Source organism: Pongo pygmaeus, chromosome 9, assembly GCF_028885625.2.
Source record: "Pongo pygmaeus isolate AG05252 chromosome 9, NHGRI_mPonPyg2-v2.0_pri, whole genome shotgun sequence".
Taxonomy (NCBI): domain Eukaryota; kingdom Metazoa; phylum Chordata; class Mammalia; order Primates; family Hominidae; genus Pongo; species Pongo pygmaeus.
Window position 1 is genome coordinate 814211 of NC_072382.2, and position 23330 is coordinate 837540.

At 57.9% G+C, this 23330-nt stretch overlaps 1 protein-coding gene across 10 annotated transcripts in view; it reads right to left on the bottom strand.

Moving 5' to 3' along the window:
- Window positions 1-15741, bottom strand: part of CHID1 (chitinase domain containing 1) — a 40500-nt gene extending 24759 nt beyond the window's left edge. For 2 of the 10 annotated variants that reach the window (XM_063670663.1, XM_063670664.1), the window contains exons 1-9: window positions 15642-15702; window positions 13417-13520; window positions 12782-12965; window positions 9597-9750; window positions 8002-8151; window positions 7238-7370; window positions 6182-6226; window positions 5184-5290; window positions 4519-4580 (exon numbers count right to left, since the gene is read on the bottom strand). In XM_063670663.1, the coding sequence (XP_063526733.1) occupies window positions 4519-4580; window positions 5184-5290; window positions 6182-6226; window positions 7238-7370; window positions 8002-8151; window positions 9597-9750; window positions 12782-12939 (809 nt within the window). In that variant the 5' untranslated portion in view covers window positions 12940-12965; window positions 13417-13520; window positions 15642-15702. Of the gene's footprint in view, window positions 1-4518; window positions 4581-5183; window positions 5291-6181; window positions 6227-7237; window positions 7371-8001; window positions 8152-9596; window positions 9751-12781; window positions 12966-13416; window positions 13521-15507 lie in introns of all 10 variants that reach the window. The other 8 variants (XM_054439014.2, XM_063670666.1, XM_063670662.1 and 5 more) reach the window with 6 other exon arrangements.
- Window positions 15742-23330: the final 7589 nt, after the last annotated feature.

A 23330-nucleotide genomic window follows, 5' to 3' on the forward strand; every position in this document is an offset into this window, starting at 1 on the left:
TAGGGGATGACAGGAGGACTGAGAGTGGGGCAAGAGCCGGCCCCTGGTGGCCCCAGGTCCCGCCCTGCTCCAGCACAAGCCTCTGTGGGGCTCGGTGAGAACCGGGTTAGGTCAGGACGAGGTGACGGTTCCTCAGCCAGTACCCAGAAGCCCTGCTGCTCCCAATGGTGCCAGGACCAGGGCCTGGCACATGCAACTGCTGCATAGTGGCAGCTCCTGTTTCCCTGACATGGCCCAAGTGGGACTGTCATTTTCCAAGCTAAGCCCCCGTCAATTCCTGGGTAACTCTGGCCCAGATCATCTGGTGTTAGTTCTGCCGGCTGCAATGCAGGCACAGTCCTCGGCGGGAGGCAGTGTCTTTGGGCAGCCCGTCCTCACGCCTCTGCAGCCGTGTCCACAACTCTATGGGTACCAGAGGCTGTCACGCACTGTGCACCACTTAGAGGTGGTGGTCAAGGAGGGTGCTGCCCCCCGCCCCTGAAACACCAGAGCAAAGTGAGCAGAGTAAGCCCTGCCCAGATGCCTGGGGAAGCCGACCCTACCTGGGGGTCTCCTGCCTGGCTCCCAGCCTGTGGGCTCTATGCTGTCTGCAGGTACCCACAGCTCCCCAGGATAGTGGTGGGATGGCCTTCCTCCAGGGCCACACCAGACCTGAGGGCCAAAAGGTGCCCCCAGCCACTCTGTGAGGGGCCCAGGGAGCCTGGGTGTCCACCCACAGTCAGGCTCACGGTGTGGCCCAGAGCTGGCCTTCAAGGAGGACAGGTGTGAGTCAGGTCTACCCAGGCCCCCAGGAGACAACATGGGCCCCGGAGGCGATGTGAGCTGCAGCTACAGTGGTGCAGCATTGCCCGGAGTGCTCATCATGACAGACCCCCTCATACTACCAGCTGCTGGCACTGGTGGCTCCAAGCGCCCCTAACATAGCCCCTCTGGGCATGGGGACAACTGTAAGGGGCTGATCCAGAGCTCAGGAGGGACCAGAGGCAGCAACATCCCTTCTAAGGGCACTGCCAACAAACTCTGCAGGAAAAGCTGCCCCTGAGCCTCTGTCCAGGGCCCAGTGCATGGGACCGAACCTGCAGAGCCCAGCCGTGGGCCTGGCACCCTGGGGGCTGGGGTCCCAAGTGGTGGTCGGAGGCAGGACTGTGCTGAGGCAGCTCCCAGGCAACAGAATGCCCAAAGGAATCTGCCAAGCTGCTCTGAGCAGCCTGGATACTGCCTGCCCCTGCCATGCTGGCAGCTCCCCACCTTCCCTCAGCTCCCCACCTTCCTGCAGGAGCCTGGACACGAGGTGCTTGCAGGCTGCTCCCAACCGTCCTCCCCTGCTGCAGCCACGCCCGCTCAGCAACCCCCCTACTGCCTCCTGCCTTCCCACCCTGACGTTAATGACCCCTCGGGAGCCCTGACACGAGGCTGTCTCAGTACCCGCAGCCTCCACCCCAGACACGAGGCTGTCTCAGCGCCCCCAGCCTCCACCTGACATGAGGCTGTCTCAGCACCCCCAGCCTCCACCCCAGACACAAGGCTGTCTCAGCGCCCCCAGCCTCCACCCTAGACACAACGAGCCTGTCTCAGCACCCCCAGCCTCCACCCCAGACACGAGGCTGTCTCAGCGCCCCCAACCTCCACCCGACATGAGGCTGTCTCAGCGCCCCCAGCCTCCACCCCAGACACAACAAGGCTGTCTCAGTGCCCCCAGCCTTCACCCCAGACAGGAGGCTGTCTCAGCACCCCCAGCCTACACCCCAGACACAGGGCTGTCTCAGCACCCCCAGCCTACACCCCAGACACAGAGCTGTCTCAGCACCCCCAGCCTCCACCCCAGACACAATGAGGCTGTCTCAGTGCCCCCAGCCTCCACCCTAGACACAACGAGTCTGTCTCGGCACCCCCAGCCTCCACCCCAGACACGAGGCTGTCTCAGCGCCCCCAGCCTCCACCCGACATGAGGCTGTCTCAGCACCCCCAGCCTCCACCCCAGACACAACAAGGCTGTCTCAGCGCCCCCAGCCTCCACCCGACACAACAAGGCTGTCTCAGTGCCCCCAGCCTTCACCCCAGACAGGAGGCTGTCTCAGCACCCCCAGCCTACACCCCAGACACGACGAGGCTGTCTCAGCACCCCCAGCCTCCACCCCAGACACGACGAGGCTGTCTCCGTGCCCCCAGCCTCCACCCCAGACACGACGAGGCTATCTCAGCGCCCCCAGCCTCCACCCTAGACACAACGAGCCTGTCTCAGTACCCCCAGCCTCCACCCCAGACATGAAGCTGTCTCAGTGCCTCCAGCCTCCACCCCAGACACAATGAGCCTGTCTCAGCACCCCCAGCCTCCACCCCAGACATGAGGCTGTCTCAGTGCCCCCAGCCTCCACCCTAGACACAACGAGCCTGTCTCAGCACCCCCAGCCTCCACCCGACATGAGGCTGTCTCAGTGCCCCCAGCCTCCACCCTAGACACAACGAGCCTGTCTCAGCACCCCCAGCCTCCACCCCAGACATGAAGCTGTCTCAGCGCCCCCAGCCTCCACCCCAGACAAGAGGCTGTCTCAGCACCCCCAGCCTCCACCCTAGACAAGAGGCTATCTCCTGAGGAGCCTCTGGTGCCATCTCACTGCCTACCTAATGCTATGAAACGGAAATGAGTTATGGTAAATCTCTGATTAATAGACCCGTTCTCCCAGGATTAGTGAGAAGGCTGGAAGCTGGCGGACTCTGTCTCCTGCTGAGACACCCCTCTCCTCAGAGGGTAATGGAAGGTCAGCCCCGGCAGGGTCCACTGCCCACTGCTCAGCAAGGAACCCCTCAAAGCAGGGCCTGGGATTGTCCCTCAGCCAGGAACGCAGGCACCTGATCCTCCGGCAAAGCTGGGGCCCCTTAGGAGCTGCGCAGACAACAGGCTCCCCACAGCCTTGCAGACATCCTTACCCCCACTGCAGTGCCCCTCCCAGCCTCCCTTCACGCAGCTCCTTGTCCTCCTGCTGCTGCCAGGCCTCCCAGGAGGGAAGCAGACAGAGGAGCCTCTTGGACACATCTGGTGGGGGGCGCACTGACGGGTGCTGGCTGAGGGAGTGGGGTCTGGGCACCAGGATCCAGTGGGGGAGCACACTGAGGGGTGCTGGCGGAGGGTGTGGGGGTCTGGGCACCAGGAAACAGGACTCCAGGGCTCTTCTGGAGCCTGGGCCTGGGAGCAGTTCTGGGAAGAGCCTTGGACTGCTGCCTCCCAGGCAGTGAGTCCTTCAGAGCCCAGTGGGAGGATCGGCGGGGCTGCAGAGGCTGGAGCCACCCACAGGGGCAGGGCCTGTACCGGCTCCAGGCCGAGGGTCCTCTGAGCCCCTGGGCAGGAATCCTGCCCTACCCCTCATGGGCTATGCCTCAACAATGTCCCTTCCCTCCCTCAAGCTTAAGATCTGTGTGGGGACGCTGCCCCGGGTGGGCAGAGCCTGGACCTACATGTAGCTCCTTTGCCCACAGCAGCAATGGGATGAAAGTGCCATGGCTGCTGCAGGGGACACCATGGAGCCTGAGCTCAGGCCTGGGCTCTTAAAGCACAACCAGAACTACTTCAGGTGGTGGGGGCAGGGGAGCTGATTCCAGAACCCACGGCTCGCACAGAAGGCTGCAGGGCTGGACAGCTGCCATAGGACTCTGCTGTCCAGGCACCCGCAGTGGAGACCGCGCCAGCCTCGCTCGCTGCAACCAGTGGAGTGAGAGGAGTCCACCTGTCCTGAGCATGTCGAGGACGCCCCCACCAACATCCTGGGCAGCAGTACTGTCCCCCTGCTATCTTTTGTGGGGCAGTCGCCCACTTTGGCAGAACAGGGAAGGTGGCTGTTTCAGGTGAGTTGGCAGGGCTGCTTGGGCAGGACCAAGGAAGGGCCATTCCTCAGGGCTGTGGTCAGTCCAGTCCAGGCCAGGCGGGGGAGCCATGGCACTTTCTATCACTCCCTCCGTTCCTGGTCACGTGGCCCACAGGGAGTGGGAACCCACGAGGGTCATGGGCGGACTGGGCTCTGATGTGGCAAAAGGAGGCGTGAGGGAGTGCTGTGGCCGCCTCCCGGTGGAGGGGACTGCTGCAGAGCCTGCGGGCCTGGGAGGCATTTCCCAGAGGCCGCCATGGCGGCCCACACCACAGGTCCTGGCCATGCTCAGGGACACCCCCAGGAAGGCTCCCTGAAGCTCAGTGAGGAGTTTCTGTTTGTGTCCAAGCTCAACCTGCTGTCACCATCCAAGCCATCTTTCTCTTGCCAAGTCCTCATGAATGAGGGTCCTCGAGTTCCTCTGACCACCCAAGAGAGGCATCAGGGCTGGTGCAGCAATGCATTCAGAGCTGGCTGCCTGCCACAGGCTGCTTCCACTTTTCTGAGCAGGTGTCCATCTTTTGTGCAGCCCCATCCCCACCCCAGGCACAGGGACTGTGGAAGGAAGGCCCTCCCCAAACCCCTGGCCTTTCCTCCAGCCTCCTTCAAACACCAGGGCCAGGAGGAGGGCCACCCACCACCACCTGTGCCCACTCACACGCGCTTCTGGCTTAGCAGCTGGTTCCAGACCTCCACCACGAAGCCATCGAAATGCTGGTTCTGAAAGAAGCAGTCACAGGTAAGGAGGACCTGGAGGCCCAGGAGGGATGGGTGGAAAGACAAGAAGCCCGCCACCTCGGCCCACGTGGTCAGGTTGTGGCCTGGTCACTCACAAGGCAAAACCCAAGCCTCGGCTGTATGCCCAGAAGGGCCTGTCTGAAGGAGGAAGTGTGGGGGGTCCCAGAGGAACAGAAGTGGAGGGGCCAGTGCTCTTATGCATCCTGCCCACCCATGCACCTCCCCCAATCCCACCCCGGGGGCCTGGGGGCTCCCTGACCCGAGGCCCAGGCATACTGGCAGCCAGCAGGGCTGGGTCCCCTCCCAGGAGGGTAGCAGGCAGCTGGGCTTTGCCCAAGGGAAGAACCCTGGCCCAGCAGACAGGTCTCCCATGTCTGGGACCTCCAGAAGACCTGTGGTCAAGAAAGTGAACAGCAGCCTGAGCCTGGCTGATGCTGCCTTCCCTGGAAGATGGGGGCTGCACCAGAAGGTATCCAGGGCAGAAGCCAGAAAAGCCGAGTGGAGGCCTCACGGGAGGCCCAGCCAGACGGCCAGGTGGGACCTGGAGGGCTGTGCTCAGAGGCTGGAGCAGCACACAGGCCTCACCTTTGCCACCTGGACCACAGTCTTGCTCAGCTCCTCTATCTCATCCTCACTGTCTAAGACGTTCCGGAAATCATCGTAAGTCCAGTCCTCAAACAGGAGCCGAGGCACTGCAGGGGCAATAGACACACACAGGGGCCGTGACTGGGAGATGCTGGAGGGCCCCTGCTGCTTGCTGTCTCAAAACGGCATCCCCTTGGCCTCCAGAGGGAAGTGAGACCAGACAGTGAGGGGCAGGGAGGCCACCTGGAGCAGCCACATGTCCAGAGAGGATGTCCCAAAGCCTCACAGGCTAGAGAGGGAGGGAGGGTGGGGAAGGAGCAAGTAGGCCTGGAGCAGCCACAGGTCCAGAGAGGATGTCCTAGAGCCTCACAGGCTGGAGAGGAGGGGTGGTGGGGAAGGAGCGAGCAGACGCTGACAGTCCTGGTACCCTGACACCAGCTCCCCACAGGGCTCAGTATGGTAGTGGCCCCACCCTACAGGAGGGAGGCTGCTCCAGCTCAGCCCTGTCACCTGCTTCTAGCATACCCCAGAGTCTCTCCCTTGGCAACTCATGCTCTTAATCCACCGCCTCTGAGGCTGCCACTGGACGTGGGGACACATGTCCCCCCTTCCCCAGCCGTGAGCTACAGGGGCACAGATGGGCCAGGGTCAGCATCACCCTCAGGCCGAGCCCAGGGCTTGGCCCCAGCTGCTCTGATAGGACTCATCAGGTGAATAAAGGAAGAAATGGGAGGGAGAACAATGAGGGCAATGCCACTGGCCAAGGAGGTGCTGGCTTTGGAGGGCCACAGCCTGTGTCGGGAGGAGAGCTCAGGACTCCAGCCAGACCAAGGGCTGTGAATGCCAGGCCAGGGCCAGCCTCATCTCTGAGCAGTCAAAGTAACCTGTGCCGCAGCAGCACAGCCGGGTGATCAGAACATGTGGAGACCCCAGCGCCCACCTGTCCACCCTCGCAGGTCGAGCCATCAGGGCCTCCACTCCTGGTCTGCCGGACTTACCTATGTGCAGGCCCTTGGCATGCTTCCTGACAGCTCGCATCCACCCTGTGGGACATGGAGGGGACAGTCAACACACGGACGTGCGCCCAACTGGAAGACCCAGCCTACCTGAGGAGGAAAATGTGGCAGCCGCACAATACGCAATGGGAAGGGCAGGGACGGGGAGGCGGGTGTGAGAACCCACCCCTCCCTGGCCCAGGGCTGGCTCTTCACAGTCTCTTCCTGACCCCAACTCTCTATCACCTCCCCACGGTTCTCTCAGTGTCAGGGAAAACCACTCCTGCTCTCGGAACTCCAAAACCGCCTAACACTTCCCCTGCCATTTCTCTCTGTCCGAGCCCAAATGCAAGGCGCCGCCATGTAAACTCGGGCAGACGTCATTAGGATGTGCCATCGGGAGGCAGCCTCCGCCTGAACCCCACCCTCCTCCCTGGCACTGAATGAAAATCGCTAAGAGAGGGACAGAGGAGGAGAAGCCAACGGCCTGTGCCCTTTGCTGCCCAGAGGCGGCCTGAGTCACTGCAGAGCCTGTCCCGCACACGCTTGCGTGCAGCCCGGAAGTGCCAGGGAAGGCCCCCCTCACAGCCACCTGGACCACGCGCAGAGCTGGGCGGAACACTCCGAGGCACCAACCTGGCCTTGCAGAGGGTCCCACAGTGGCGACCACCTCAGAAACCCCCTCTACCAGGCCTGTCCTGCTCCACTCACCTTCCCACTTAGCACACCAGCCCACACCATGGGCCTGCTCTCCCGGCTGGGCCCCAAGGGGTGAGGGCGTGGGCCTCACGGTCACCACACTCACACTCACACCGTCTCACACTTAAACATGTCCACACCCACAGTCACATTCAACACACTCACAATCTCTTCTCTCCCACATCAGTCTCACACTTACACACTCACATTCACACTTAAATCACGCAGAGACTCACACACACTCCCATACAGACACCCACAAAGAGAGACATACCTACTCACACACACACACCCCTGCTCTCGCACTCACACTCTTTTCAGCCTGTGGGGCAAGCACACTCAAGCAGGAAGGATGAGAACCTTGGTCCACGTCGTGGAGGCCCGTGACCTCAAACATCTCACGGCCACGTCTCTTCAGCTGCAGCCAGACGGGCGAGATCTGTGTGAACTTGCTCCCAAAGACCTTGGTGACATCGTAGCCATGGCTGTTCCACTGGCAAAAGATGGAGGCATCAGACGGAGGACAGGTGAATGAGCACCTGTCTCACCATGGTGCTGTCATTCTGGCGCCTCTGGACGTGCCCAGGGCTGGCCAGTATAGACAGATATCAGCCCGGACTGACATCAGCTCCTGGCCTGGGGTATCCTTCTCCTACTCTGGACTGCCACTCACAGCCTGGGACCCAGGCCACCACATCCCTTTCACCAAAAGTGACTGGTGCTTGTCTCAAGCCCCGCCTGGAGCTAGTGCACACCACTGCTGCAGGATGGCAGCTGGGAACAGCAAGAGAAGAGGAGGCTGGGTGTGAGAACCCACCCCTCCCTGGCCCAGGGTTGGCTCTGCACACCCACTTCCTGACCCCAGACGACCTGAGAGCCCACCTCTGGATTCAGGGGGAACCCACAGAGATCATCACAGCAAGCCCCTGGAGAGACCCCCAAGGCCTTACACTCTGACATCTCCAGAATGGCATCTCTCCCACTGTAGCCTCACAGCAGTGGCAGCTCCGGGAGATCTGAACATAGACCCCCATCACTGACTGGCCAGAAGAGGCCATCACGGGGCCAGGGCAGCCCGCCTGAGCCTCAGGACCTCCCTCTGCACTGTGAGGGCCCCAACTTACCGGAGTGACATAGCCCAGTACATCCCCAGCAAAGTGTCTGTCCCGGGCCTTTGCCGAGCAGTAACTGCGATGCTCAAGAACCACGCTCTCAGCTTTGAGGTCCGTCACCACCAAACCCCGCTCTTGCACCGGCTTATCTGAAAACTGACTCTGAAATAAACGGAGTGAGAGAAAAGCCTCAGTCATCTGCCCTCAGTGTAGAGCACAGAGCCCCACCCAGCAAGTCCCTTCCATTCAGCCAGCAGCCGAGTCTCTGGATCAACACAGTGCTGCTGACCCGGAGACCCTGTATGTTGAGGATCGAGGCCACAGCAGGCAACTCAATTCAGAAGCGCTCTGGCCGTCAACAGACACTGACCGACTGTACAGGGCCTTTCCCATCCTTGCTCCGGGCTGGAAGGCAGGCAGGCAGCCAGACAGCTATGGTGGCTCCCTCCTTGCATATGAGGGTGGGCGGTCTGCACCAGCTCTGGCCACTTGATACCCATCCGGGCACTCCAGGGCCACACACTTTGCTGGACAAGAACATGCCAGGTGGGCTGGGTGCGGTGGCTCATGCCTGTAATCCCAGAACTTTGGGAGGCCGAGGCAGGTGGATCACCTGAGGTCAGGAGCTGGAGACCAGCCTGGTCAACATGGTGAAACCCCATCTCTACTAAATATGCAAAAATTAGCCAGGCGTGGTGGCGGGCGCCTGTAGTCCCAGCTACTCGGGAGGCTGAAGCAGGAGAATCGCTTGAACCTGGGTGGCAGAGGTTGCAGTGAGCCAAGATCGCGCCACTGCGCTCCAGCCTGGGCGACAAGAGCAAAACTTCATCTCAAAAAAAAAAAGAAAAGAACATGCCAGGCACACGCCACCATGCTGGCCAACCACTGCCTGCCACCGCCCCCGCCAATGCGAGTCTTTTCCTGCCATGTCACACCTCCCCCTACTCCACCTCTGCTCCTGGAAACCTTCCATCCAGTTATCAACTTGTCTCTTCTGCCCACACTCTGTGGCCTGACTCAGCCTCCCCTTGACCTCGCCCCAAGGGGCCCCGTGAGAGAGAGATGTCCACTGCATGGTTTATTTGCCCCCATACAGCACAGAGAGAGCATCTGCCAGTCCAGGACTAGGTCTCAGGAACAGTCCTGTGGCAGGGTCTGGCCAGCGGCATGGGGACTGCTGGGGCTGAGGGGTGGTTCTATGAGTTTACACCCTTGAAGGTGCCATCCCCAGGGCCATCCCCGGGGAATGTCCCAAAAAGCATGAGGCAAACACAGCTCAAGGCCACGACAAAGACAGCAAGATGAAGATGCAGGTGATTCACGCAAGAGGTAGAGGATGGAAACTGGCAACCAGCACATAAAACAAGCCCCACGTGGGCTTGTCCTCAAAACCTGGCTCCAGAGGCTGCTCACTCAGAGGTGCTGACTGGCCAGAGCCCCAGAACCACACAGGCCACCCACCGGCTGCGGGCTCATCAGGTGCCTTTGTGAGAAGCCAAGCCCCTCGAGCCTCCTGGTTCACAGGCCCCAGTGGACAGAAAGGAGAAGAAGATGATGGATCAGCCCTCAGCCAGTACAGTCACCTCAAGTCCCCAGGCCACCCTTACCTTCTCCAGCAGCGTCTTTGAGGCGGCTTTTTTGGCATCTGACTTTGACAGGGTAGCGTGAACAGGGCTGCAGGCCAGAGCAAGCCAGAGGAGGTTGAAGAGTGTCCTCATGGTAGGTGTGTCACAGTAGGGTCCAACCTCGGGGTCCAGAGGGCTGCAGGGAGAGCAGAGCACATTCAAACAACCGGCAGAGAAATGCAGCACATGGGCAACCCCTCTGCTGATGGGGCCACTTTCTTCTAAGAGGGCCTGGGTCCTCATGCACTGGGTGAGGCCTTGCCCACTGGGACAGAGCCCTGCCCTGGACCAGCTGTGGCGGCCACAGTCTATTCTCCAGTACTCCTGGGCCTCCTGACTGAGCCACCAGTTCCTCCTAGACACCCAGAAAGGAGCTTCCTCACCATCAGCCATAGAACCCTCCCCTCACAGCCCAAGGCCGCCCCGACCACCACTGGCAATCTAGGAAAGCATTGGTTCCCACCTCCTCCTTCAAACCCAAAGAAAGCCAAACCATGGTAGGGCTTAAGTGTAAAATAATGAAGCCACAGGCTGGGCCACGTGGTGGCTCATGCCTGTAATCCCAACACTTTGGGAGACTGAGGTGGGAAGATTACTTGAGCCCAGGAGTTCGAGACCAGCCTGAGCAACATAGTGAGATCCTACAAAAATTAAATATTTGGGCCGGGAGTGGTGGCTTACGCCTGTAATCCCAACACTTAATGGGAGGCTGAGGCGGGCAGATCACCTGAGGTCAGGAATTCGTGACCAGCCTGACCAACATGGTGAAATCCCGTCTCTACTAAAAATACAAAAATTAGCCAGGTGTGGTCGCATGCACTTGTAGTCCCAGCTACTCGGGAGGCTGAGGCAGGAGAATCGCTTGAACCCAGGAGGCAGAGGTTGCAGTGAGCCAAGATCGTGCCACTGCACTCCAGCCTGGGGACAGAGCAAGACTCCATCTCAAAAAAAAAAAAAGAAAAAAACCGTAGGCTCAGAGAAGCCTGCGATAATAACGATGATGGTGGTGATGCCACGTAAGTACTAGGAGAAAATATAGCCACCTATTTATGCAATCTCAGGGTGGAGAAGGCTTTTCCAGCTATATGAGCAATGGGAGAGATTAGGAAAGAAAATACCACTGGAGTAGAACTACACACAAATATAAGACTTTCATTCAGGAAATAAAGAAGGAGATGTGAAGACAAATAATAAACCAGAAAGAATATTTGGAACACGCTTGACAATGGATTTCTACCCATAATCTATTCATAACATGCAAATAAATCTCACAGATCAAGAAAAGACATTCCAGTAAAAAATGTCCCGGCTGGGCACGGTGGCTCATGCCTGTAATCCCAGCACTTTGGGATCCCAGCCGCCACCACGCCTGGCTAATTTTTGTATTTTAATAGAGACGAGGTTTCACCACATTGGCCAGGCTGGTCTCCACCTCCCGACCTCAGGTGATCTGCCCACCTCGGCCTCCCAAAGTGCTGGGATTACAGGTGTGAGCCACTGTGCCCGGCTGTGGGACCTTTTTTTTTTTTTTTTTGAGTTGGAGTCTTGCTATGTCACCACACTGGAGTGTGGAGTGCAGTCGGCTCACTGCAACCTCCGCCTCCTGGGTTCAAGCGATTCTCTTACCTCAGCCTCCCGAGTAGCTGGGATTATAGGCGCGTGCCACCACATCCGCCTAGTTTTTGTATTTTTAGTAGAGATGAGGTTTCGCCACATTGGCCAGGTTGGTCTCAAGCTCCTGGCCTCCAGTGATCTGCCTGCCTCCCAAAATGAGCCACCGCGCCCAGCCATGGGGGATTTTCCACATACGTTGAAAACATGAGGATGTTCATGGACCTGGCTCTCCCAGATGCTGGAACACAGACAGGCACTGCCATGCTCATGATGTGCCAGTCAGTGAAGACTCTACAAGACAGAACTTACATAGTTCAGTCCTACAGAGAAAGCATGTACGGAGGGGTGGTAAAAAGCAAACGATGTGCCCTTAACGTGGAAGCTTAAGAAACAAAACAAAAAAGTAGCCTGGGTGCGGTGGCTCGTGCCTGTAATCCCACCATTTTGGGAGGCCAAGGCGGGCAGATCACCTGAGGTCGGGAGTTCGAGACCAGCCTGACCAACATGGAGAAACCCTGTCTCTACTAAAAATACAAAATTAGCTGGGCATGGTGGCGCATGCCTGTAATCCCAGCTTCTCGGGAGGCTGAGATGGAGAATCGCTTGAACCTAGGAGACGGAGGTTGCGGTGAGCCGAGGTCGCGCAATTGCACTCCAGCCTGGGCAACAGGAGCAAAAACTCCGTCTCAAAAACAAAGAAACAAAACAAAAAATAAATGAGCAGGCGATCTGGAATTGCTGGTCATTCTGTTTCTTCTCTTTTACTTTATCTGTATCTTCTGGTCTTCCTGCACTAAACTTTTACTATACAGTTCACGTTTAGGTTCTAGGGGCTGCCAACAAAAGTGATTCTACTTTCTGGCCGGGTGTGGTGGCTCACGCCTGTAATCCCAGCACTTTGGGAGGCCGAGGCAGGCGGATCTCGAGGTCAGGAGATCGAGACCATCCTGGCTGACACGGTGAAACCCCATCTCTACTAAAAATACAAAAAATTAGCCAGGCATGGTGGCGGGCGCCTGTAGTCCCAGCTATTCGAGAGGCTGAGGCAGGAGAATGGTGTGAATCCAGGAGGTGGAGTTCGCAGTGAGCCGAGATAGTGCCACTGCACTCCAGCCTGGGTGACGGTATGAGACTCTGTCTTTAAAAAAAAAAAAAAAAAAAAAAGTGATTCTACTTTCTTTCACTGGGGTTGGGGGCAGTGGCGGGGGGAGCTGAACAACCACCATAGCCCAGCCAGGCTGTTGGTCCTTCATGAAGCTTTGGGACACTGTTGGGAAGAAGCTCTTGGCTAGTTTCACAGCTCTGGCAGCACAGACCCCTCTAGACCAGCTGAGGAGGTGGTCTAGACAGGTGGGGAGCTCAGCCCAACTCACTACCCAGCAGCTGGGCACATGGCCTTCCCCTTGGGTCACAGGCTCCTGAGGATATGGGAGCTCAGGCCCAAGAGGCTCCAGGAACCCCAGCCAGGCAGGTGCACCTGTCAGAAGATGCTGCCAGAGCCAGGCCTACCACAGTGCCTACCCTCCTACCCAAAAGACTTCCTGGCCAGGAACCTGTTTTCACTTCCTCTGAAACCGTCCCCTTGATCTGCTTTCTTCTGCAGAGGCACACGCTGCCCCACTTTGTCCTGTCTCTTCCCTGGGTGAGACTGGTGCTCCTGGTGCAGACTGAGGAGACTGTGGCTGCCCCCAGGCAGGGAGTTTGCACGCATTGGTACCCAATACACCCACAACACACCTGCATAGAAAGAATACGCTCCTGGAGCAAGGTCAACCAGTGAAGCTCCCCCACCTAGGAGGCAGGGAGCCACAAGACAGCCTGACCTGCAGGCTTATGGGGAGTTAGGAAGGGAACTCTCAGGGCAAGCACAGCAGCACCCAGTACATGGAGCCACAGGCAAAGGCAGTGAGTGCTTGAACAGCCACGGCAGTTCCAAGAGGCTGTGCAGGGGGAATAAGAAGGCCCAGGCACAGATCACCACCCTCTGCCCCAACCCCCAACCTCTCCAGCCCCTCTCCTCAGTGATACATCCCAGAATCAGAAGGAAGGGCAGCAGCCTGCTGCCACCTCCCACTAGCCCCACTATCTTTCTGCTGCAGCTGAGGCTTGGTCTGAGTCAGCAACAGCCCCAGGGAAGGTGGGGAGGGTTCTGGCCATGGCACAGGGAAGACGGCCCAGAATCACTTGCCTGGCCAGGCTGAAACGGCGGCTGCCTCAGCTCCCAGGCACCCAGTCTTTGACCCCAGCCCATTCCATGACCACTGGCTCCTTCTCTGTCTTCTGGGTGGAAATCTGGGTCAGGGAGGAAGGAAAGGAATGAAAAACCAAACGGTGGTTCTCCAGGGGACTGGCCCAGGAGTAATTGGAGGGCACACTCAGGTACCCAGTGACCAACCACTATGGGGCTGGGTCTCTGCCCCTACTGGCTGTCCTGAAGATTTGAAACAGGGCCACTGTCCACCACCTAGTGGCTCCTCTGCCTATGACCTCCCTGCCCCCCAACCTGTGATTTCACATTTCAGGGAGGGAAGAGGAAAGGGTGGAAGAGGAAGACAGTCCTGCCAGCATGTGTCCAGCAGACGGGGCACTAGGAGAACCTAACTGAGCACAAGGCCAGGGTACTGCCTCTGTCCACTCGCACTTAACTTGCCAGCTCTGTGATGAAGTGCTTGGATACAGGCTGCTCACAAATGCTGGGCTGCTTCTTTGACTTGCCATGGAACTTTCCAGACAACTGCCCCAGGGAGACGGTGTGTGTGTGTGAGGGGTGCTCACACTGCAACCAGGCCTTTGTCTGGGCTTTGGTACCTCCCCAGCTCCCCACTGATCACCGGCTGCTCTGCTCTGAGGCCCGTGAGGACACTCTCCATCATGCTCTTCACATAACACAGACTCCCAGGCTCACACACACTGGGTTCCTGCATCAAAACGTTTCTTCCCCAAATGCCAATGACCTTCCCTTGGGCAGAACGGCCCCGCACACAAAGGGAATGTGTTGTGTTATGAAGAGACACAGGCCCCGACCCTGGTCACCCAAAGGGGTCCCAGAAACCGCTTTGTAACAAGATAAGGTGGAGCGCTACTGCTCCCACTGTCCTGTCTCCCAGTCCGTAGGTCCAGGACCTCCTCGGTGGTGTTGATGGAAATGATGGGAGTGACAGCAGGGGCTTTCCAATGCTTTTCATGGAGACCAGCAGTAAGAAATGCACTTTACGTCACAGCCCAGCACATGTGTATGTCATGTGTGCACATGTGTTGTGCATGTGTGCGCATGTGTAGAGCGACAGCAGCCAATCAGAGCTAACTCTATTCTGTGATGGACGCACTGGCAACTCCTGTTCTGTTGTGTTTTGAAGAACTAACTGGTGCATGGTGGCTCCGGCCTGTGATCCTAGCACTTTGGGAGGCCAGGAGTTCATGACTGGTTTTGGCAACACAACCAGACCTGGTCTCTACAAAAAATATTTTTCTGCCGGGCAGATCACCACATCAGGAGTTCAAGACCAGCCTGGCCAACGTGATGAAACCCAGTTTCTAAAAACGATACAAAAATTAGCTGGGTGCAGTGGTGTGCACCTGTACTCCCAGCAACTCGGGAGGCTGAGGCAGGAGAATCCCTTAAACCCAGAAGCGGAAGTTGCAGTGAACCGAGATCGCGCCACTGCACTCCAGCCTGGGTGACGGGGTGAAACTCAAAAAAAAAAAATTTCTTAGCTGAGTGCGCTGGCGCATACCTGTAGTCCCAAGTAGCTAGGAGTCTGAGAGATTACTAGAGCCCAGGAAGTCGAGGCGGACGGGCGGGCGGGTCACCCTCCAGTTTGGACAGTCAGCAACGGAAGCTTCAAGGGTTGGGGCTGAACCAAGGGTGGGTGGGATCGCGTCTGATGCGCCCTCCCTTCACGGGGACCGCGTGCCCCTCACTGGGAGGGCGGCCCGCCTGGAGCCCTACTGCCTCTGCTCCCCCGGGGGTCCTGGGGACCCAATGGCCACCATTCTGCCACGCGAGGCGCGAGCTCACACACTCCTCACCCGCCGGCCACATCCCTTGGCTGCGCACTCAGGCCCCTTCCACCCAGCGCGCCTAGCTCTCAGGCTCGCTCGCCCTAGCGCACGCGCTCCACCTCCCACTCGCGGTCCCCCCGACACGCGCCCCCGTCGACACTCGCCCTCCACCCCCGCCCTCGCCCTCGCTCACCCTCGCTCTCATAGCAACCCTCTCTCACCCTCGTCCTCACACCCTCTCACACGCCCCCTCACACACTCGCTCTCTCTCACGCACCCGCCCGGCGTCGCCCGCGACCCCACGCCCGTCCGCCCGGGGCCGAGCCTCGCTGCCCGGCGCGCCCACTTTGCGGGAGGGAAACTGAGGCCGTGCAAGGAGGAGGAGCAGGGGCCGGCCGCCGCGGGGCTCACCTGCATGTCAGGGAGGCCGGACGGCCACAAACGCACGGCCGGAAGACGCTCCAGCGCGCCGGAAGTCCCGCCCCAGGCGCCCGCGCGCCGCCGCCGCGCACGGCATGCTGGGATGGAGAGGGGCTGGGCCGGGACAGGGGACTGGGCAGGGCTGCCCGAAAGTCGGGGCCGGGGCCGGGGCGGGGCCGGGGGTGGGGGCGGGGCCGGGGCCGGGGAGGGGGCGGGGCCGGGCCGGGCCGGGGGCGGACCCCGGGCCCGGCGCGTTCACCTTGAGCGCCCCTCGTGCTGGCGCTGGAGCTGGTTATCAGGTTCCCGGCCCAGGGGGAGCCGGGTTCCCAGCGCCACGGCTCTTAGGCAGGCCTGGCGCCCTCGGCGTGGGGCCGCGCGGGGCCTTGGGCTCCAGGGCCTCAGCCCGGCTGGGCGGTGCCGGGAGAACCGTGCGGTGGGCTCCGCCCCGGCACGCTCCCCCGGGGACCCGGAGTCACCACTCCTGGCGTCCCCCCGACCCCCGCCTGGGTGGACCATCTCCATCCCCAGGCCGATGGTGCCCACTGCGCTGTCTCCAGCGGGGACGGCCCGAAACGCGCGCTCTCTCGGTCCGCACCCCCGCCTTGCACATTGCATGAGCCGGAGCCCCAGGAGGCAAACCGAGTTCCCAACTCAGCCCCTCGCGCTTGGATGAACGAGCGCGTGGCCAGCACCTTGAGTCACCGCGCATTCTACGCGGCACAGGCTGTCCGACCCCCACCCCCAGCCCTAGTCGTTCCCGGCGCAGTTTCCTACAGAAAACCGCACGGCCGGGCCCCACCCTGCCCCGCTTAGCCGTTCCCGGGGCGCGCGTGGGCTCCGAGACACCCTGCACAGCTGCTTCCCCATTTCTGCTGCTTGGGAGCTTTCTCCTTAAACTAAGCTTTGTTCTTTCTTTCTAGTCACGTTTCCTTCTTTCCCTTCCCGGTATTTTCTGCCAGCTGACTCCCATGCCTTTCCTGGAAGGGGCTGGGGGCTGCATGCGGTGCGAGGCACGTCCCCCACCAGCTGTGGGCTTTCACTCAACTCAGCACTCGCTCTCAGCAAACGGCCTGGATGGTGGCCTGAAGCCTGACCTTTGGGGGTGAAGACCTCAAGTCGGCAGAGCTCTGGAGAGGGTCCCAGTAAACTATGGCAGGTGTCCTCAGGGACATATGCGCAGTCCTTGCAATGCTAAGGAGGCCATGGCAACATCCAACTTCTCTTAGGAAAGGCACTTAGCCATTTTAGGATCTCATTGAGGTCAGAGGTCTTTGGCGCTAAAGAATTGCAGAATCGATCGGGCAGCCACCGCCTTTAATCCTAGCACTTTGGGAGGCCAAGGCGGGTAGATCACTTGCGGTCAGGAGTTCGAGACCAGCCTGGCCAATATGGTGAAACCCTGTCTCTACTAAAATACGAAAATTAGGCGTGGTGGCTCATGCCTGTAATCCCAGCTACTGGGGAGGCTGAGGCAGGAGAATTACTTGAACCTGGGAGGCGGAGGTTGCAGTGAGCAGAGATCACACTGCACTCCAGCCTGGGTGATAAAGTAAGACTCAGTCTCAAAAAAACAAAAAAAAAAAGAATTGCAGAATCTACTTAGGGTTCACTCTGGGCCAGAACTACAGACCCCAAGAGCAGATGGGGCCCGCAGATGGGACGATAGGAAGCCCAGAGCCAGGCCCCTCTGCAGAGCTCCCGCTGGCCCGATTCCTGGGGGAGTCTTGTCAGTTGCCAGCACAAAGCGGTCCGCTTCCCAATCTGCATAGTTTGTGTCAATGGGCCCCGTGTACCTGGATTGAAAACTGACTTCTTGGCTGGGCGCGGTGGCTCACGCCTGTAATCCCAGCACTTTGGGAGGCCGAGGCGGGTGGATCACAAGGTCAGGAGATGGAGACCATCCTGGCTAACACGGCGAAACCCCGTCTCTACTAAAAATACAAAAAATTAGCCGAGCGTGGTGGCGGGCGCCTGTAGTCCCAGCTACTCGGGAGGCTGAGGCAGGAGAATGGCGTGAACCCAGGAGGCGGAGCTTTCAGTGAGCCAAGCCATTGCACTCCAGCCTGGGCGACAGAGTGAGACTCTGCCTCAGAAAAAAAAAAAAAAAGAAAGAAAACTGACTTCTTTAGGTGGACACCCATCTTTTAGCCTCAGGAAGATACTGAATGAAACATACCAAGATTTAAGAGAATCAGAACCAACGTGTTAGCACTCCTGTATTAAGTGAAACTTGAACACATTTCGTATTTTATGTTTTTGGAACATCTAAGATAACTTGCAGTTCACCATATTTAAAATTTGAATCTGTTAAGTTGTATGAGTTTTTAAACAGGTGCAGTGGCTGACCCCTGTAATCCCAATGCTTTGGGAGGCCAAGGCAGGAAAATCGCCCCCCCGCCAAAAAAAAGGTATTACAATGAAATAGGGTTTCACTCTGTCACCCAGGCTGGAGTGCAGTGGATTATGTTTCACTGCAGCCTCCATTTCCTGGGCTTAAGCAAACCTCCTGCGTCAGCCTCCCCAAATGCTGAGATTATAGACATGAGCCACCTCACCAGGCCAATGCATGAGTTACTGAAGCACCCGAGATTCTGTTATCAATTCAGACAATCTAAAGCATGCAAAAAGGAGTGAAAAGAGGCTTCATTTATAAATTATTTGAAATGTTGAAAATTGCTTAATTGAGTTTATAGATGGGACCAAATATTATGCAGAAGCCCCTTTAAAGTGACTGCAGGCCAGGCGCGGTGGCTCACGCCTGTAATCCCGGCACTTTGGGAGGCCGAGGTGGATGGATTGCCTGAGCTCAGGAGTTCGAGACCAGCCTGAGCAACATGGTGAAACCCCATCTCTACTAAAATACAAAAAAGTAGCCGGGCTTGGTGATATGCACCTATAGTCCCTGCTACTTGGGAGGCTGAGGCATGAGAATCGCTTGAACTGGGGAGGTGGAGATTGCAGTGAGCCGAGATTGAGCCACTGCACTCCAGCCTGGGCAATAGAGTGAAACTTTGTTAAAAAAAAAAAAAAAAAAGGCCAGGCACAGTGGCACATGCCTGTAATGCCAGCACTTTGGGAGGCCAAGGCAGGAGGATTGCTTGAGCCCAGGAGTTTGAGACCAGTCTGGGCAACATGGTGAAGCCCCGTCTCTACTAAAAATACAAAAAAATTAATCGGACGTGGTGGTGTGCACCTGTAATCTCAGCTCCTCGGGAGGCTGAGGTAGGAGAATTGCTGGGAGGTTGAGGTTGCAGTGAGCGGAGATCGCGCCACTGCACTCCAGCCTGGGTGACAGAGCAAGACTCCGCCTCAAAAAAAAAAAAAGTGATGTAAAGTTTTCTAGGCTTAAAAGGGAATAATAGGGGGTTTGTAAAATTGAACTTAACAGGTTAATAAATTGGGTTTTGAATGTATAACTTCAATGTATTGAAATTAAATTTTAATAAACCAAATCCTAATTGTTGAAATTTAATATCAATCCAAGCATAACCACCTTGCCCAGGCACTAAACCAGCCCTCAGCCCCCATTCCCAGCCCTCCCTACCCGGGGTGGGTGTGGAGTGCCCTGGCGGAGGTCCAGGCTCTGCCCTGTAGGCCCAGGTCTGACCTGCCCTGAGGCCCTCCTGCTTGCCCACTGCCTGTCTGCTGTGGGCATGGAGGGGACAGAGTAGGGCAGGGGCAGCCCGGTGGGGTAAGGAGGCCTGCAGAGATGAGTGTTTCTGCTGCCGACTGGACCCCTGGCTCCTGCTTTAGGAGACCCATGCCTTACCTGGGATGTTCCTGGGTCCCCAGCCTGAGGATGCCTCTCAGAGACATCCTCAAAAGCACTCGAAGGCTGGGAGTGGTGGCTCATGCCATAATCCCAGCACTTCAGGAGGCTGATCACTTGAGCCCGGGACATCAAGGCTGCAGTGAGCTGTGATTGCACTGCTGCACTCCAGCCTGGGTGACAGATAGGACCCTGTCTCAAAAAAAAAAAAAAATTACTCACACCTGATTGTTGGAGGTGCCTGGTGGCTGTGGGGCCTTTGGGGCTGGGTTTGTGTCTTCCCCAGGCTGGCCAGTGCTCCTGGGTGGGGTCGCAGGCGGCTCTGGGCGACTCCTCATTTGCAGAGTCAGCACAGGCAGGGCCCTTCCCGAGAGTGGCAGCCTCATGACTCTGTCCTGTTCTAACTAGGAGACCTTGGCCTGGGTCACCCAAGGGCAGGACCTGGGCCACTATTGCTGACCACGTCCTGTCGCTCCTAGGCCTTGAAACATTCCAGTTTAGAGGCCGGAAGCCCAGGAAGAGAGGGACACACACCAGCACTCCCTGCTGCCTAGCCCTCCCCACCTGTGGACGGAGACATCCTCTTTGGGTGCTGGGATAAGCAAATCCAGGGCAAGCAGGAGGGGGAAGTGGCACACTCACGCCCAGCGGAAGCTTCTGGATCCAGTGCCAGAGCCAGCACAGCAGATCTCTGTCTGTGTTCCACGTGTGGGCCCCTGCTGGCCCGGCCGGCCCTGGCCAGTGACAGTTGCGTGTAGGTGTCTGGTTGGTTGCCGGGCTGATGCTGAGCTCCGGGGCGGGCATGTGTGGTGGCAAGTGGCCCTAGCTTTGTGTATTTGCCCTTTGCAAAGGGCTGTGTGCATCACAGCACCATTGTGGGTTTTATACTTCTCACTATCACACAGCCAACTTAAAGTACCGCAAGCTGGCCGGGTGTGGCGGCTCACATTAGGGAGGCTGGGACGGGCAGATTGCTTGAACCTCAGGAGTTTGACACCAGCCTGGACAACATGGTGAAACCTTGTCTCTACAAAAACATTCATAAATTAGTGAGTCCTAGTGGCACGTATCTATAGTTCCAGCTCCTCAGGAGGCTGTGTGGGAGGGTCATCTGAGCCCACGGAGGTGGAGGCTGCAGGGAGCTGTGATCACACCACTGCACTCCTGCCCAGGTGACAGAGCCAGACCCTGTCTCAAAAACAAAACAAAACAAAACAAAAAACTATGCTGGGCACGGTGGCTCACGCCTGTAATCCCAGCACTTTGGGAGGCTGAGGCGGGTGGATCACAAGGTCAGGAGATCGAGACCATCCTGGCTAACACGGTGAAACCCCGTCTACCAAAAATACAAAAAATTAGCCGGGCATGGTGGCGGCGCCTGTAGTCCCAGCTACTGGGGAGGCTGAGCCAGGAGAATGACGTGACCCCGGGAGTCGGAGCTTGCAGTGAGCTGAGATCGCGCCACTGCACTCCAGCCCGGGCAACAGAGCAAGACTTCGTCTCAAAAAAAAAAAAAAAATCTGAAAGCAAAGGGGAGGGGCCGGCTGCCTGGCCTTGATGAGAGCAAGAGGTAGTATTTCTCCGTGGTGGTGGGTTGAATGGCAGCCCCCGAAAGCTTGTCTAAGTCCTTGCTCCCATACCCATGAATGCAACGGTGCAACCATATCTAGAAATAGGATCTCAGCCGGGCGCAGCGGCTCATGCCTGTAATCGCAGCACTTTGAGAGGTTGAGGTGGGTGGATCACCTCAGATCAGGAGTTCAAGACCAAGCCTGGCCAACACGGTGAGAACCCATCTCTACTAAAAATACAAAAATTAGCCTGGCATGGTGGTGTGCACCTGTAGTCCCAGCTACTCCAGAGGCTGAGGCAGGAGAATCCCTTGAACTTGGGAGGTGGAGGCTGCAGTGGGCTGAGACCGCGACCCTGCACTCCAGCCCGGGAGGCAGAGTGAGACTCTTGTCTCAAACAACAACAACAAATAGAAATAGGGTCTCTGCAGAGGTAACTAGGGTGAGGATCTTGGGATGAGATCATTCTGGATATAGGGTGAGCCCTAAATCCAATGACAGGGGTCCTTGTAAGAAGAGAAGGGAGGTCGGGCACAGTGGCTCATGCCTGTAATCCCAGCACTTTGGGAGGCTGAGGTGGGTGGATCACTTGAGGTCAGGAGTTCAAGACCGGCCTGGTTGATATGGCGAAACCCCATCTCTACTAAAAATACAAAAATTATCTGGGTGTGGTGGCACACGCTTGTAGTCCCAGCTACTCAGGAGGCTGAGGCAGGAGAATTGCTTGAACTTGGGAGGCAGAGGTTGCAGTGAGCCAAGGTCTCGCCACTGCACTCCAGCCTGGGCAACAGAGTGAGACTCCATCTCAAAAAAAAAAAAAGGGAACAGAAGGGAGATGCAGCTCTGAGGCAGATGCAGGGGGTGAATGTGGGGGTGGGGCCTCCAGAAGGAACCAACCCCACTGACACCTGCTTCTGCCTTGCTAACGGCGAGGCCAGAATGCGTTTCTTTTGAGTTGCAACCTCTGGTTTGTGGTCATTTTTCAGAGAGTCCTAGGAAGCTCATATGGCCATGTGGAAAGCCTGCAGTGATAATTTTAGTCAGTATACTTTATTTCCTTTTTTTTTTTTTGGAGTCTCGCTCTGTCGCCCAGGCTGGAATGCAGTGGCACCATCTCGGCTCACTGCAACCTCCATCTCCTGGGTTCAAGCAATTCTCCTGCCTAAGCCTCCCGAGTAGCTGGGATTACAGGCACCCGCCACCATGCCCGGCTAATTTTTGTATTTTTAGTAGAGATAGGGTTTCACCATGTTGGCCAGGCTGGTCTTGAACTCCTGACCTCAGGTGATCTGCCCACCTCGGCCTCCCAAAGTGCTGGGATTACAGGTGTCAGCCACTGTGCCGGGCTTATTTTCTAACTCTCTTTTTCTCAGACCAACCCTAAAATTGATGAATATTCCACCAGCTCACCTGGCTGGGCCCATAGAGAAGCCTGGGCTGGAGGTCAGGTGGGTGGGTGCTGGCCCGGAGGAGAGTGCTTGCTGCAGAACCCCCTGGCCAGGGAGCCCCTCGGGTGCTGGGAAGCTGACTGTGGGCAGGGCTGGTCTGGCCTCAGCTGGTCTGGCCAGTAGAGCCGGGGGGCATTGCTCCACGGGGGTCTGAGGGAGCCCAGAGGCTGTAGACTCCTGCTCTGGGGCTAACAGGAGGCCAGGAGTAGCAGCATCTGTGGGTGGGTGAACAACAGGATTTTCATGGCACCTCCCCACCCCTCCCCCAGCTGGTGTCACCTGCTGTATGGTTCCTGTGTGGCTTTGGGCATTTGGGGAGGTGGGGGAGCATTTACTGATGACTGATGGTGCCTGTGGGAATGGACTTGGCGGTACTGATGATGAGACACAGGACAGAACGGGGGACGTCCTGATATGCCCTGGAGCCCCAGAGGCTTCATGACGCCCCCCACGTTGTCCTTGGGGTGCACCTTACACACTGAGGCCTGGTAATCATTAGGTGTTCGTTAGGATCTAGGTTTGTCTGGGTGTGGCAGAGCCCCTAGCCACGCCGTTCCAGACGGAGTGTTAGCCATCAAACTGTGTTCCAAGGAGGGGGTGGAAAGGCAGGCAGGAATTCGACATCCTGCCCCAAATGGGCACACGTCACCTCTGTTACGGGGTGAATTTTGTTTCCTAAAAACACATATATTAAGTCCTAACCCCAGTGCCTCAGGATGTGACCTAATTTGGAGGATTGTGGCAGATGTAATTAGTTCAGATGAGGTCAGTAGGGTGGGCCCTAATCCAATAGGACTGGTGTCCTTTTTAGAAGAGGAGATTATGGCCTTACGCAGTGGCTCGCACCTATAATCCCAGCACTTTGGGAGGTCGAGGTGGGCAGATCACTTGA